General features: G+C 51.5%; 1 protein-coding gene across 2 annotated transcripts in view; it reads right to left on the reverse strand.

Moving 5' to 3' along the window:
- Positions 1-17,157, reverse strand: part of Abl1 (ABL proto-oncogene 1, non-receptor tyrosine kinase) — a 130,341-nt gene that overhangs the window by 6,957 nt on the left and 106,227 nt on the right. For both annotated transcript variants that reach the window (XM_047525856.1, XM_047525857.1), the window contains exons 4-8: positions 10,221-10,493; positions 4,733-4,817; positions 4,062-4,239; positions 2,228-2,412; positions 20-172 (exon numbers count right to left, since the gene is read on the reverse strand). In XM_047525856.1, coding sequence (XP_047381812.1) covers positions 20-172; positions 2,228-2,412; positions 4,062-4,239; positions 4,733-4,817; positions 10,221-10,493 — 874 coding nt within the window. The remainder of the gene's footprint in view (positions 1-19; positions 173-2,227; positions 2,413-4,061; positions 4,240-4,732; positions 4,818-10,220; positions 10,494-17,157) is intronic.

Below are 17,157 nucleotides of genomic sequence, written 5' to 3' on the forward strand. Positions count from 1 at the left end.
AATGTGCTGGGAAGCTCACATGCTCGCATGAGTTCGTAGACCTTCTCTGGACAGCCTTCTGGGCGCTCCATGCGGTAGTCTTTCTCCAGCAGCTCATACACCTGGGACAGGTCAATTCCTGGGTAAGGTGACATGCCATAGGTAGCAATTTCCCAAAGCAATACTCCAAATGCTAAAAGAAAACAGAGAAAGGCTGATTGAGATGTGTGAGGTCTGACTATGCTGCATTGAAATCTGGCATCCTGTATGGCAGACATCAGAAGTCACCCCTCAAAAGCAGCCCAGGCACTGACCCCTCAGTAGGCTCTTAAGTACCACAGCCCAGGCCCAGGGGGCAGGATGGGACTGTCTACTCACACCACAGACCAAGCCAGGCTGAGGAGAGAGGGTAACTAGGTCCGCCCCTCTGCGAAGTGGCCTCTGCAGGACCATGGGGTGGAGGGCACCACCTTCTACTCCCAGCTCTGTGCCTGTGGCAGGCCACCTCTGGTTTCTGGGTACACAGGATTATCTCTACACCCTGGGTTTCCAACTCTAAACATTCCATACAAATCTTCTGAAAGACTTGAAATCCCATTTCTCACCAACAGAACCAGGACTCCTTGGAGGAAGATTCAGGTCTCGGGCAGGAAGGAACCTGGACTACCTCATGGTCCCATACAGCGCAGATGTGTGGAGGGCAATGTCAAAGGACTGGGAGCCATGCTCCACTGGCTAGAGAGGAGACGGTCTGAGGATCGACAGGAAAACGGCCACGATGGCTCAGAACATGTCCATGTGTGTAAATCCAAGAGCTCATAATAATGCCACAAAAGACACACAACAGAAACCTAATTGGGGGCTGGGGTCTAGCTCAGTAGGTAGAGTGCTTGCCTCACATGCACAAGGCCCTGGGTTCAATACCCAGCACCACAAAAGAGAGAAAAAAAAAAAAGAAATCTAATTGGTCACCACAGAAGCATGTTAAGAGACAAACTATTACTTAGAAAAGAAGTAAGTAAAGGCAGAACAGTGTCCACCCCACCCTTCCCAGAGGACCTGCACCACTGATAAGCAAGCAGATGTGGGCAGGTCCTTCTTTACAAAAGTATGTGGCTACCAGATGAGTAAAGAATGACAGAACTTGAGAGTGCCACAGGGCAATTCCTAGAAAACCAGGGAATCTAGATACTGGGCACCCACAGTTGCTTTAAAAAAAAATTAAAAAAAGAAAACCAAGCATTCTGTACCTGTGGACCTAAGAGCACGCCACCTTCTCTGATGCACTGTTAGTGAAACAGAATCAGCCTGAATGCAGTCATGCTACCTGGACATGACCATGACTTCCATTCACTAGGACTCTGGAACCAGAGGCACACAACAGACCTCACCAAGGGACACAATGAGCAAAATCCAGAATACGGGAGACTCTAAAGGACAAATGACAGTGCTTCCTCAATAAATAAATAGCAAGGGAAATACAGTGAGGGGACTGACTTAAGGGTCAGAGAGACTTACAGGATAGTTCAATGAATGTGATGTGAACCATATTTGAATCTCAGTTCAAACTGTGAAAGAAAGTATGATTTTTTGTGGTTTAGTTGGAAATATGAATGCTGGATATTTGATAATATTCAGAAATTACCACCAAGTTTGAGGGCTGCATGGTGGTTATGCTAGTAAAACTCATCTATAAGAGAGGACACTAAAATATCTATGTGCAAAATAACAGGATGTCTGGGGTCTGCTTCATCCTAACGTAGGACAGGGAAGTGGGCAGGTGTGGAGGACACAGGACCACCATGAGCCAACGACCATTATGGCTGGGTGATGGATACAGGCGCTCATTTTGACTATCTTCTTCAGTGAATACTTAAAATTGTCTTAACAAAGAGTTCTTTAAAAAAGATTTCTTAAAAGAAAAAAAATTGTCACAAAACTTAAGAAACAAATGTTCTTTTAAATGCCCAAACCACACTAGCAAAATTCCCTGCCCAGAGGAAGACTCTGGGTACCGGCAGGGCCGGCTAGCTGCCCCGGCAAGCCCAGGTAGCAAACTGAGAATGGCCATGTGAGATGGCATGCTCCCTCCACCAGTCAGCAAGCTACTCTGGGCTCTCTGGGTTTGGAAAGAAAAAGGGAGAAAGGATTTTAAAATGAGAAAGAAACAAAATAAGACAGGGAAATAAGCAGTGAAGAGAAAGAAATGGAATCGAACCCAGGGGTGGAAGGCGGAGGGAGGCCTCACCCCAGACGTCAGACTTGATGGAGAACTTGTTGTAGGCCAGGCTCTCGGGTGCAGTCCACTTGATGGGGAACTTGGCTCCAGCATGGGCTGTGTAGGTGTCCCCCGTCATCAGTCGGCTCAGGCCAAAGTCCGCCACCTTCACCAAGTGGTTTTCCCCTACGAGGCAGTTTCGGGCAGCAAGATCTCTGAGAAGGGAAGAAGGACATCCGTGAGGGCCTCTGACCCAGCAGTGCTGAGCAAAGGTGCAACATGACACTGGGAAAGCAGTCTGTCCAGGAAGCTTCCATATGCTCCAGGGAGCAGCGCCAGTCCCTCAGCAAACAGCTGGGGCTCCAGCGTGGTGAGAGCAGCAGAGGCCAGTGCTGGGAACAGAGTCCCTGGGCCTGTCACCTGAACCAAGTTGATTACCTTGGGACTCAAGTGCCTCAGCCATAAAGTGAGATGAGAGTAACTGCCCACCTCTCAGGACTATGGGGAGTGGTAATGAACTGACACGTAGAGCGCGTCTGCAGGTACCTTGAGAACAGAGGGTCTTATCTAAGTGTGGCGACTGCTAGGCTGTGCCAGGCACAGGGAACAAACGCTCAGCCACATCCCAGAGTGAGCCTCCCCACATCCTGTCCCAACTCCACAGGAAGAGTGAAATCCAGCCTGCGGCACTCCACCCAGACTGGGCTCCCTGCTCTGATACTTCCTGGTGCTGCTCCATCACGCTCCACAACTCCTGCGTGATCCGTTTCCTCTCACCTCGGTTCTCCCAGGGAGGTAGCTGCCTGATCTTTGGTTCATGGATGTTAACCATGAAATCACAGGCAAGCTGGAATGCAGGGTAAGGTGAGGAGGCAGCTCAAGGCGATGGCTGCAGAGATAGCTTGATCACCAGCAATGAGAGGAATTAAATGCAGGAAGTGGTCCTAATAGGATTTTGGTAAAGCATTTAAAGTTTGTCTGAATGGAGAAGGAACAGACCTAGCCAAGCAAGGCAAACCAGGAGTCAAGAAATCTCAATTTGCAGCATCAGAGGGTTTGCTCTGCTGAGTGACAGGAGCATCAGGATTGGGCTCCTCTGGAGCATAGAAAATCCGTCTTAGGAGGAGCTGCTGGCATTTCACATGCGCTACTCTATTCCTTGCTAAGAAATCTCATGTAGAGGTTTCACACTTGAGCTAATTGGGTAGGAAAGGTCGACAGTGTCGTGGACAACAATCCACACAAACGACTCTTGCAAAGCCTACCAGGCCCTGTCCCGTGTAGGCATCCCTCTGCTGGGAAGCCACATCCACCTGCAAGCTCGACACCGTGGCACCTGGACTCTCCTAAAGGCCTGAGGCTCCAGGCCTTGAGCCTGACTGAGGTCTGCACGCGCATTTCTGACACTGCGGAAATGTCCCTGAACCAGGCAGCAGCAACCATGTGCTGCTGTCACCGTGAGCTTGAATGAAAGCAAGGTGCCCTCAGAAGAGGCACCACGGAGGAGCACTGGCCTCGAGAAACAATGAGCACTCGGTTTCCAAGGCAGCTGTGATTAGTAGGAAGGATGCCTTCTGTGAGTTTCATTTACCATTTCACTGATTCAAAACGGTTCAGAAGTGAAATGTTTCTTACTCTGGGGTTGAGCTGTTGCGCTGGCCCAGGGTCTAGGCCTGGCTGAGTCTATCCTGGATGACACCCAGAGCAGCGCCGTCAGGGACCTAGCTGCGTTTCTGTCCTGAGGCCAGGAGCTGCCAGCACATGCATCAGAGGCTGAGCTGAAGGCCTGCAGGTGGGGGCTTTTGCTGGAGGCTGCCCGGCCCATACTCGAGGTCTTGGCAAGGGCGGCTTCGCAGGGCCCTACCTGTGGATGAAGTTTTTCTTCTCCAGGTACTCCATGGCTGAGGAGATCTGCGTGGCCATGTACAGCAGCACCACTGCGTTCACCTCCTGCCGGTTACACTCTCTCAAGTAGTCCAACAGGTTCCCGTAGGTCATGAACTCGGTGATTATATAAAACGGGGGTTCCCGGGTGCAGACCCCTGCCAATAGGACATGGGGGGCTTCAGCATATGGCTCTGCCCCACTGAACACACCTGGCCAAGGCCTGGCTCAGAACCAATTCTGACTGCCCCTGTGCCCGGTGCTCAGCTTCTCCTATGGCTCTAAGCACCTGCCGCTTGAGACCATGCTCCTGTGGTAGACCACCCTCTTGTCTCAAGTCCACCAGTCCTAACTGACACAGGCAGGCTGCCAGTGAGAACAGAAGGAAGACCAGGCCCACATCTAGTGACCCAGATCACAGGCAGGTTACCTGCAGATGGTTACGTCATGTCCACTTACATCTGCTTCAGTGAGAAAGTGCCTGAAAGCTCCTCTGTGTCAGAAGCCAAGAAGGGATTCACACACAGCACAAACACATCCTCTTTCTCTCACACACACAGCACACGTCCTGCTCAACCCCCAAGGGTGCTGGAGGCTCCTCCTGCAGCACCTGGGTCCCTCAGCGTGCCCTCCCTGCTGAGCCCCACGCACCCAGCAACTGCACCAGGTTCGGGTGCTTGATCTCCTTCATGACCGCGGCTTCTTTCAGGAACTCTTCCACCTCCATGGTGTCCTCCTGCAGAAGGAAGGGACAAGACAAAAGGCGTGCTTCACACAGCCACAACCTCTACATCCACTGGGCCTGGGCCACCCCCATCAACGGCCACGCTGCCGTGCACAGGTGACTCCCCTGGAGGCACTGGCTTTCCCCTCTGTCCTGAGCTTCTGGATTCCCTCCCAGGGTAATGGGTCAAAGGTGGCTTGCACACTTGGGGATTTGTCTCTGGTGGAGTTTGCTGTGTGCAGAGATGTGTGAAGGTGCCACTCCAAGGACTCCCGACACGCTGACCATAACAATCACTCCAAGAATCTTCAGTGTTCCTGCCCTGGGGGAGGAGAGCTGGTGGCAGGCTGCTGCAGGCGAGGGTGTGAGGCGTCCCCCATGCTCCTGTTACTGCAGGAGTGAGAGGTGAGGTGACTGGACTGTGAAGGCAAGGGCTCGCTGGGTGGTGACTATGGGCAGGTGGACACAGCGGAGGAGGGGGACGCTGGGGCTGTGCGTGGATGGGGGCATCTTCCCAACTGCCCGTCCCCCTTCTCGCTCTGCTTCCTGGCCACCACCAGGTCGGCTGCCTTCCTCTGCCACACCCTTCTGCCTCACCTCGGGCCCACAGCAATGGAGCTGGCTGACCAAGGACTGAGACCTCTGGGTCCTGAATAAACGTCCCCCTGTAAGGTTTTCTCGTCAGCTGTTTTGGTCACGGCGATGAAAAGCTGACAGATCTGCACTGCTGAAGAGGGCTGTTCACGACGAGGAGCTGCGCTGCACCCACAGGCTGTGCCATGGGCTCCCAGGAGGCAGTCGCCACAGCTCCCTTACAGACCCACATGTGTCCCTATAGGGCACACGGCACGAGTCCACGGTATCTAAGTGCCAGGGGGAGAGGAAGATACAGGCAAATGCCCCGGACAATGCGACCCTGTCCTACCCTGCCTCACGTATTCCAGCAGTGGCCCTGGCAGTGGGTCGTCACACAACCTTTGCTGTGGCCTACTTCCATCAGCCCCTTTGTGACTCGGGCCACTGACTTCCGAATTGACCGTCAAGACCAGAAGCAAGCAGTGGGAACCAGCAGGGCCTGACCAGCTGTAACGACCTGGCTGTGGAGGTAACGAAGGCAGCAGGGCACCTGTTTCTCTGTGGAGTCTGTCCGAGAAAGATGGCTGGGCACGGTAGTGTCTGGAAAGCGAGGTTCCTGAAGGAATGCCTTCCCCAGCTCCACTGAAGGCGGAACCTGCACACTGCTCCTGCCTCTGCCGAACAAGAGCTGCTGTGCCCTTCCTGCACAGTTGGCTGGGCCACCTGCTCCTGATGGCACCTCCAGAGGACGGGGCAACCTTCCCTCAGAGCGCTCCTGCGTGGGTCAGCCGTGTGCACAAGTGAAGCATGACCAGCCCATTACCACTGGCTCAGGCTCAGAGACAGGAACTCAGAAACAATTTTATTGCTCTTTAAAAACAGCTAGCTGCTCTTAATGTCAATTAAATCAGGCTCGTAGTTGCTGCGTCAAGCTGCACGGGCAGAACTCATCCCTATTACCACCCTGTTGGCTATTTAATTCCTCCAAGTCCACTCTGCTCTTGCCGTGCTCAGCAGACCATGCTGGCTTTGGCGTGGAGGGCTGTGATTTACCAGGGTGACACACTAATGTCAAGGGCTGGAGAGTGAATACCCTCCAGGATGCAGGGACTGCAGCTGCCCGTGTCCAGGACCGGGGCTTTCAGATCCCTCCTTAGTCAAGAAGATACTCAAAACATAGCTCTCTAATGAAGCTTTCTAGAAGAGTTGAGTTTTTCTTTTTAAACTGCCACAAAATAAACCATGCACAGTGAGATTGTTTCAGAAATATCACTTGCTTTTATAGCTACTGACCCTCTTCTAAAAGAGCCACTGTATAAAGATTTTGAAAGACATTAACCTGTAGAAGGGACCACAGGGCTTTCAAAGGCATCTTTCTCTCCCCCCACCCCCCACACAGTGCAAACAATTCCTTCTCTTTTCTTTCAGAAAAATTACTGTGAATTTGTCTCCCTCTGCTGGAATCACAGTTCACCTTATCATTCAAACTGACAGCAACCTAGATTTGTTAACTGGAAATATTCCTAATGCTATCCTGTGATGCTCCCTTACTTTTGCTTTAAATATTCCCACCACTCTTTCAAAGAGGCTTCTTCCATTTACATATACAACAAACCAGTCGGGATGAACTGAGGTGCAGGAAGTGCCCTGATGAACTCTGTGTGCAACCTCATCTATCCACCTGTCAACTGGCCCCTGGGAGTGCTGCTGGCCCTGCCCAGGTGTGGAGAAGAAAGGTTCTAAGGAAGACTGGCCCTGTCTTCTCAGAGGTACATTCTCCCAGACCTGAGGCCTGTGTGGTGTTTTCTAATCAGATTTCCTCTTCTCAGCCTTGGCCTCCCCCAGTGTGGCTGTTCTAGGGCTTAAGCAAGAGCAGTTTTTAGGAATGGCTGGCTCTTAGGGCTGCCCTCCCGGTAGGCGCTCTGGCTTGGAGCGGGGCTCTTGTCCATGAGCAGGTCAGCAAGGCTGCACGCACATGCAGTGCCAGTTGTCACCCACAGAGGAGCCAGGAGCAACGTGACTGGCAACCCGCTGGAGGGAGGGCGGTTGCTATGCTGGACCATGGGAGGCGGTTCACTGACCAGACCAGGACCTGGAGCTCAACTGGGGAGACCACCATGGCATGCCTGGGACTCTCGTCCCCAGACAGCACCCTACACAGAGTTGTATGTCCAGAAGACAGAGAAGAGCCCGCTGCAAGGAGCGGTGACCTCGAGAAGAGTCAGTGCCACTGCTGCAGCAGCAGCAGGCGCGGAGCCACGCAGCCTCCCCTCCCCCACTGGTCAGGTCAGAGTGCCACTGTGGGCATGACACCAAGAGGGAAGGCTGTCGCCTGGTCCTCTGCCTACTCTGTGTTTCTGGAGCTGCCCAATAAGGCCGATTTCCTGGGAGAAAAAAATAAAACCCCAACCAAAGCCCAGAGCGTGAAGGGTAAGCAATACTCCTTAACACCACTGGTGGCCTGCAAAGTCGCGCCCTCCTGGAAGGCGTGTGGCAGCACAACCCAAATCACCAGTGACACACGGGCGGGCACAGATGCTGCCAAATCCGCAGGCAAGACATTATATGCAAATAGTGCCTATTTGAAAATTATGTGCTTTTCCACTCTTCTGGTAAATCTGCCAGTTAGCTCATGACTCAAGGTCATGACATGACTAGACAGCTGCAGTCCTGCTCCAAGACTTACAGAATGTCTCATAGAAAAAACTGATTTAGCAACAAACTTTCAGGTCATGGGGCTTCTAGTTTTTGATGGTTGGTTCTTAGGAACATGGGGCCTTGAGCAAAGAAAGCAAGCATAGCACTACAAAGCCAGGTCCTGAGAACACTGGGTACAGTGAGCAGCAGTTCCCAGCAACAGGGCCTTGGCTGCAATTCTGGTTTCCTGCCTGCAGAGGCCAGCAGAGAGCCCTCCTCTCTGGGGTGTCCCCTCGGCCAAGAGTACTTGCCTCACAGGGTCTATGGGGAGTGCTCATCACAGCAGAGCTGTGCTCCCCCTGCTGGTTAGGAAGGATTCTGGCTCTGCCCCTGGAGAGATCAGTGACAGAGTGGGCAGGACCGGAGGGAAGGGCAGGCAGGAGGAGACAGGTGCTGGTGAGGTTGTCAAGGGAACAGGTAGGACTGCTGAGGAGAGAGGCCAACTGCAGGGGAAGGTGATTGTCCTAGAGGTAGAAGGAGGCCTATGTGTATTTTTCATGGTGTTTGAAAAATAAGAACCTGAGTTACCACTGGGGGAAAAAGAAGAGAAAAAAGAAACTTTGGAGTTGGGTGCCTGGGTTCAAATCCAGGCTCAACCTCTTGGCCTCCGTGTCTTCAGTCTTCAGATGGGGATTATATTAGTATATTAGTACCCTTCTTTTTAGGCTACAAAGATCAAATGATATTCTATAAGTAACACACACTCAGAACTTTGCCAGGCACACAGGAAGCACTCGTTAAATGCTAACCATTTGTGTAATTTAAACCCAAGGTTCTCAACTTCCACAGTGGAGATACATATCGAAGCCTTGCATAGCCTTCCCTGACCAAGGGGCAGCACACTGTGCAGGCCAGGCCAGCTCACAGCAGTGGCTCAGCCTCCAGACAGGGATACACGCTGCTTCCCTGATGAGGCACTTGGCAGCACTGCCTGTCATTCACCAACAGTGGGGCCACCCAGAAAGGCCACTAAGAGAGTACCAACAGTGGAATGACGTCACGCACATGTGAGCAGGGCCTGCAAGCACCACCCCCCAGGCCACTCTCCCTCATGGCAGAGCCGGGAGCCCTCAGAGGTGGTCCGCTGCAAGCCTGCCCACGCTTGAGTTTTTGGGCAGCTGTGTTTCCACTTCTGCAGACCAGGGCACAATGTGTGACATCAGGAAGCCACTCTGGTTTTTGGAACTAACAAATGCAAACTTTGTTCTAAAGCAGGGACTCTGCACCAGTCCCCAAGTCTAGTCCCATGGCACTGCCGCTGTGGGAAGGCATCCGGAAGATGGCGGGAGTCGGCCACAGCAGTCTCTGCATTCTCGTCTGCCTGACCTGAGGCACACAGGGCACTTGGGTCTGCTTTCCCAGCGTGGAAGTTTCAGTTCTTTTTCTTTTGCAATAGCTACAAAAGGGGTCCCTCTCTTGATTTCTGTGCACAGGCTGCCATCAGAGTTCATTTAAAACAAGTGGAAGCATCAGAGGCCAACACTAGGGGACACTCTTGCTCCAGGGAAGAGCTCCATCACATCAGGAAACAGGCAGAGGTTGGCAATGAGAACTCCCATTGGTGCCCCAGATTTCAAGGATTGCAAAAGAAAAAATAAGCTGGAAGCTATGAACACTACTCGCTAGTGAAGAGGGTGAGAGTCAGTCAGGAGGCGGGCAGGGATGGAGTGGGCAAGTGTGTGGCCTGGCACCTTGCCAGCGGAGGCCTGAGGCCAGGGCACAAAGAACCGGGACCTGCTGGGATACCAAGGCACTTGCCTTTCCAAGCTGCCCACGATGGGCCGTACAGGAGTCATTGCACTTAGATCTCCTGCTTCTGAAACCCCAGGGGCTCTGTTTCCCCCCTAGGGGTGGGCTCCCTGCACACGTCTGCAGGGTCAGCCTCTGCTTCCAAGGGCTCACTCCAGCCACAGAATGGGAACCCTCCTCCAAAGGACCATCTCTGTCACAGTGACACTTGGCACCTGCCAGCTCCCAGCACACACGAAGCCACACGGAGATGATGGAGCTGATCCAACCCGCAGGGGAAATGGGACGCGGGGAGGAGGCAACCACTCGGCCCTCAGCAGGAGCTGTGGCAAGTGGGCAGGGGGACCCAGCCAGGGGACACCCACCCACCCCAGGGCTGCGCACCAGGCCCACCTTCAGGGTCTTCACGGCCACGGTTAGGCTGTACTTTTTCCACACGCCTTCGTACACCTCCCCGTACTGGCCTCCGCCCAGCTTGTGCTTCATGGTGATGTCTGTGCGCTCCATCTCCCACTTGTCGTAGTTGGGGGACACGCCATAGACGGTGGGCTTGTTGCGCTTGGGGGCTGGGTAGTGCAGCGTGGTGATGAGCCCATCTGCCACTGTGGAGTGATGATGAACCAACTCCGCCAAAGTGTTGAAGCGGCTCTCAGAGGAGACGTAGAGCTGAGGGCAAGAGGGCACAGCCTTCAGCCATGGTGCAGTCAAGCGGATCAGGCCGCCAGCCTGCAGGACCATGTTAGCACACAGCAGGACCTCAATGGCTCTCCACACCTAGCTAGCGTGGAAAGGTCACTTAGGCTGTCTTCTTCTATGCATGCTATAATAATTTATGTGCTGAAGCAGAAAGGCACAATGAAGGGCCACAGGGCCTTTGCATGGGCAGCTGTGCCTGGACCCCCCATCTCACCCCCAATCTTCATATGTCTAGCTCTCTCCTGTCCCTGAGGCCAGTTTAAATGTCCCTGGAGTCTTCTCTGATCATTCATCCAACCCAAGTCACCACCCAGCAGGAACAACCTGTTACTTCTCTGCACTGTGCTCATCGTGGCTGGTAACTTCCTGCTTACCTGCTTAACCACTGTCTGCCTCTACCTACGGGGGCGTGAGGCTGTGCAAGCAGGTCCGAACTGTGCTGCTTACCCTGCAGCCTCCAACGCTGGGGACAAGTGAGCACAAAAGAGTTGCCTGGTGGTTAATTAGTGAACAGAACTTACTACTTGTGATTAGAGAACAACTTAGTTTGTAATTACAGATGGACGAATCTAGACTGAAACTGTGATCAGAGAAGAAAAGTGCAAAATACAATGCACGTCTCCTTTGTACCACTGCCTCTGACTTCATCAGGAAGCGAGGCTTCCAGTCCCAGTGGCGTGCCCACAAGGGCTGCCCACGGGCCCCCCAGAGGCACCAGCACTGCCTCCTCCGTCACAGGGAAGTAAGCAAAAGGACTTTAAGGCACAAGAGCATGGGAGTCCCTGTCTGAGACCCACGCAGCCGAGGACCTGTGCAGGGGTGCTCCAAGGCCGAGAGCTCTCAGAACATGGACAGGGAGAGGGAGGAAAGGGGCAGGCTGGCAGCGACCACCACGCTCCCCTTCTCCCTCCTGTCTCAGATGTGGAAACAGACTCCCCACCACAAAGGGTTCTGTACCACCATCCACACAGAACACTTGGGCTCCAGGTATGCAACAATCTACTTGCTTGCTGAAGGTAGGAAAGACACCTAAAATCACAACCAGGCACTCAGAAAGAAGATTGGCCCAAACTGCAAAGGAGGAATACAATTTGTGGACAATGGTGACATTTGATGTGTCAAGGTTGTGGTGGGGGAGGGACAGGATCAGGCCTTGCCTGCAACCATAACATTTTATTACTTAAAAAAGAAAGTTGGTGCACACCTGTAATTGCAGTGACTTGGGAGGTTGAGGCAAGAGGATCCTAAGTTCAAGGTCAAACTAGAAAACTCAACAAGACCCTGTCACAAAATTAAAAAAAAAATTAAAAAGGACTGAAGATGTAACTCAGTGGTAAAGTACCTCTGGATTCAATTTCCAGTACCAAAAATAAGTAAATAAATAGAAGAGGAAGAAAAGCCTGAGACACAGGGCAGGGTCAAGCCCTTTGGCTGCTGGCAACATGAAGCACCAACCATGCTGCTATGGTTTGGGGATCCCTGTGGTAAAGGCCTGCTCTCGGGGTGGCAGGACTTCTAAGAGGGGAGCCTTGTGGGAGGGTCCCAGGCCTTGCGGGGGCCAGGCCCTCAGAAGGGAGCAGGGAGCGCTCTTGGACTCTGGAGTTCTCTCCTTTGCAGTACTGAGGACTGAACTCAGGGCCTCACGTGGAGAAGCACTCTACCACTAGGCTACACCCTAGCCCTTCTCTACTTCCTGAGGGTGGCTGTACAGGAGCATGCCTGGCCCAGTCCTGCCTCTGCTCCGACTCACCACGTGACTGCTGATTCCCACGTGTGCTCACCACTGCTGTTTGTCAGCCACGCTCACCAGAGCCAGTGCCTGTGGTATGCAGTCTAGATTTTCAGCCTCCCAAACCGCGAACTAAATAAACTTTGTGAAGCCCGCTGTCTCAGGTGTCTACCTCATAATGGTTATGAAAGACTACTACAATTACTTCTGTAAATCTGTAATGTTAGATAGTTAGAACACTTTTAAGTCAGGGGTATTGGCCCACACCTACAACCCAGTCACTCAAGAGGCTGAGGCAGAAGGACTCCAAGGTCAGGACCAGCCTGGGCAATTTAGGGAGACTGTCTCAAAATTTACAAAAGGACTGGGGATAAAGCTCAGTGGTAGAGTGTCCTGGTTTCAACTGCCAGTAATTGCCCCTCCCCCCAAAAAAATCAGAGGAAGAAATAAAACATACGAATTGATCCCATCTATGCTTCTCAAGAAGACACACGGGATTCAGTAATGAGATTTTTCTTTCCTTCCTTATGTTTGAGGAGATAACATAAGCAAATTTTTAAAATTTAGGCAAGCCAAAGGCAAACTTCTGGTTTATAATCTTTTGGTAACAATCTACTAAAATAAAATTCTGAGAAACCCAAGACTTGTCCATAAAGACCCTATGGCTCTGGGGAACTTGTTCCTTGTATGAAGACTGTGGCCCTGGGACACCAGCTTGTCCCTCTGCAAGATGGTGCCTCCGAGTGGCAGCACCTTCTGGGACGAGGAGGCACACTAAGTGACCCCACTTTCCCATGACAGAACACTGGAGAAACTTCCATAGGAACTGCTTTAGGGTCAAGGGGGGACAGGACTGGACCCGTCATGAATGAGTGTGTGAGTGAGCTAGGGGAGTGGAAGAGGCACTACCGAAGACCTGCCGTCAGTTGAGTACCACGTGATAACGTCCACACTCAGTGTTAGTCGCGGAGACGAGTATGGCCCAGAAGGAAACTGATGGGCCAGTGGGATAGCTCCACAACCCCCTCCAGAAAAGTCTGTCAGCTGTCCAGCAACTGCACTGCTGGCTGCAAGTGTCTAGCCCTCTTCTCTCAGGCCAGCTGGTGTGCCTTCCCTTCTAGTGAGAAGAGAAGAGCCATTCCAACAAGGCGCTCCTGGAGCTGAGCACCCCTCCCACTCTACTTGCTCTGGTCCATGTGAGGCAAGGAGCCTGAGTGTCCTGCTGGGCTCCTGGAGGGCTATGAGGATCGAGGCCTGGTACACATTTTTCTTGTCAGGGCATGAAGTGCAGAGTTGGCCTGAAAGGAGCTGCCCAACCTGAAGTTCAAGGCTGCCCAACCCAAAGCTCAAGGCTTTCCATCACACATGAAGGTAAATGGCTCCCCTAAGTCCCAGTTCATGTAGAATTTGACCTTGGACTTATTCAATTCCCTCACAGGTTGCTCTGTTGAAGATTTTAGAATTATAGGAAGTTTCTTTCACTGGGTAGACAAACGTTAAACTTTTCAATTATTAAATTCATGGATCCTGTGATTGAATTCATCTTTCAACCTCAAGTTTACATATGATACTCATTAAATATTAAAACCACCCTCCTTCAAATGCACTGCATATTTGGTCCACAGCCATGTTCCCCAAGACCCACTAACAGCCCACTCTGATGGCTTCCTTCTGATTAGTTCCAGTTTTCGAGCAGCATTTTGCTGGTGAACTGGGTAATCATCCGGAATCTGAGACATGTTCAGGGAAGACAGTGAAGTTAGCGCTGTGAACAGCACGTCATTACGGCTCCATAAGCACTTAGGGTGAGCAGCCAGACTAGCGGACCTTCCCAACTGTGCATGAACCCAGAACAAAAGACCTGTCAAAGAAACTCCCAGAACTGGCTTTGCTCCTGACCGCCACCCTCACAGGCCTACCAGAGCTTAGATGTGTGTAATCTTTGGCAGCCTCAGACCCTGGGATCCCACCTGGGATGCACCCTTCGAGGTTGCTCAGCAGGAAGTGAGAGCTTCAAGCTTCCCCCAGAGCCACTCAGAGACAAGCAGGGAGGCAAGAGCCCAGCAGTTCCTACCAATGCCCCAGGTTCCTCTGAAAGGACTGGAGCTAGCTAGCAGGCTCTGCCTCAGCATGGCCACCTCCACCAGGGTGGGCAAATCCTGGAAATTCAAGATGCTTCATTGTCAGCCTTTCCTACTACCTCTGCCAAAGCATAAAGCCAAATTTCACTTCTGTGGACTTGAACCGGAGATGTTCCAGCAGGCCATGAAAATAAATGTCCACTGGGCATCTTGTTTAAGACAAGGAAAGACTATCCTGGGCCTGGATAGGAATCAAGGGACTGGACAGTGGCAGCTCACAGAGGTGACTGAGGCATAGACACATATAAGCAGGACTAGGAAGGATTTAGGCAGGGGGTGATAAAGGAACATCAGTCTTTAACTGTGCTATGTCAACAGAGGGCACAAACTTTGGGGCAGCATGGGAGGAATGAGCACCACAACCCGGGGTATCTGGAGATCTTTCAGACTGTCGAGATCCTAGGAAACAGTGGTGGCTCCACTTGGCACTGGCCCTTTCAGTAGCCTAGCTCAGAAGTCCTGGAGTGTCAGCGCTGGCCCCCAAGCTGGCTGACCTGAAAGCTCGGAGCACCGGCAGAGGTAAGCAAGGGTGGGGAGGTGCAGGCAGATGAAACCCTACGGAGCCACAGAGAAGACCATTTGCATTCGCTCTTCTCGAAAATTTACCTGGCTTGGAAATAAGAACGAAACTTAGTCAATCCCTGAATGTCCCTCTTAACAACCTTAAATTTGCCTTCTAGAAAACCACAAAGGACGTATGAATACGTAACAAATCCCACATTACGTACAACCATACGGCACCAATACAGTAATGTGGGGAAAAAGAAATCCAGAAAGGACGGCATCGAGGTTCTGCTGTGGGCAAGGCACTCTCTAGAGCCAGCCCCACTGCGAGTGGCAGAATCTCCCATTTCCATGCTGTCCTCACTCCAGGGACATCACACCGCCTGACGCAGCCCCCTCGAGTGTGGTCCGCATCAAGGAGCCTGTTCTGTAGAGAGCTGAGGTGTTTCCAGTGCTCAAATGGCTGATGGGAGAGCTTCTTCCAGGGATGGTGCAGGACAGCTGGATGCCCTGGCAAGTCTGAGGGGCTGGCCAGGAGTGGATGCTGCCTGGGCAATGGGTGCCCGGTGCTCTACCTGGAACACAAGGACCCCATCTGGTGCACACCAGCTTTTACACAGAGGGGATAGCTTCCTTCTCTAGGAATCTCAAACCCTGCAAATCACGTACCCTACAAGTGGATCTTTCCTTGTTCCCCTCTCAACAGTGTCTTCAACCAATCCCAGCTGGTGAGAGGTCAAAGCAGACGTGCCTGCCTGCATCTGTTCCCAGGTTGCTGGCTAAACAACAAGGGAAAGACACCATCATCCTGTTGAGCACGAGTCTCAGTGATCGTCCTGGTGCATAAGACTTGCGTGGATAATGAGCCCAGATGAGAAGCAAGCTGCTGGCTCCAGAAAATCACCTCCCGATGCTTAGTCGCTAAAATGGCACCTGGTGGCCCGGAGGCTCTTTCAAAGGGCCACCACCCTGGAGGCTGTCTGGCAGAAAGGAAAGACCCTGCTCTTCATGTGGGAGGAGGCCCATCTCTAGTGGTGCCACAACAGCAGACTGCTTCTGTACACAGACCACAATGCTGGTGCCAAAGACACCTGTAAGGACGGAAACAGGCTGGCAAGAGGACTGCAGGCAGAGACGCATGAAAAAGAAGATGGGAAGCGGACACACGTTCATATGGCACAAGTGAGCGTGTGAGGCCAGCCAGGAAAATGCTAAAAAGATAAGAAGGGGTACTAGCCCCCCAGCTACAGGAACAGCAATTCCAAAGAAGAGAGCAGAGGACCAGCAGGCCTAGATAAGTAAATCTGGCATACTTCTACATGTAGGAAAAAGATGCATTTAATAAATGGCATGAGGATGACTCACAATATGACATATGCATATTCAATGTGAGATGAACTTCATCAATCAGAATGACAGATTTTCTTACAAGTTTGATGGTATTCTATTAATGGGGTGAGGAGAAACAGGCACATTCATAGGTTTCTGTGAGAGAACAAATTTGCACAATTTCTAATGAAGGTGGCTTGGTAATATCCACACAAATATTAAATGCAAATAACCTTTGCTCAGTTCTAACATCCTGTCTTGCATATGTTTACACTGTAAACAAAGAAGCATGTGCAATGTATTTACAAACTTCATGAGCCACTATTGGGATTATGAAATAAAAGTAGTGAATTACAACCAGAGATTCTAAAAGCTGAAATAGCACAGAATGGAATACAAAATATCAGACCGCAGGACACACAGCAAGGTAAGTGAGGTTCAAGGAAGTTTTGCTACTCACTTGAGTACTGGGTGGTGAAGAAAAATGCTACAGTGGGTGTAGATTTTTAAAAAGGTTTGAAGCAACCTCTTAACAGCATTATTTACAAAAACAGAAGACTGGAAACAACCTCAAAGTCGCCCAGCAGATAACTTTTAATAACTGGCGGTCCACCCACTATCCAGTCCATAATAAAAAGGCAGTTCTAAATGCTACCAAGAAACAACTCCCAAAACACCTCATTAGGAGGCTAAAGGCAAGATGCAGAAAGGCGTTTGTCAATCTTTTATGGGGAAACATATATGCCAGTCAATCTGGAAGGAACTGGTAATAGTGGTTGCCTCTGGACAGAACTGAATTAGGAGACAGAATTACTTTTCACTGCAATTAATTCTGCCCTATTGGTTTTTTTCAAACCATGTGCATACACTCCATGGGACAATGCACCTAGCAACTATTCCTCAATACAGCCAGGAGCAGCTGGGTTACATC

Source organism: Sciurus carolinensis, chromosome 14 (assembly GCF_902686445.1).
Source record: "Sciurus carolinensis chromosome 14, mSciCar1.2, whole genome shotgun sequence".
NCBI classification, from domain to species: Eukaryota; Metazoa; Chordata; class Mammalia; order Rodentia; family Sciuridae; genus Sciurus; species Sciurus carolinensis.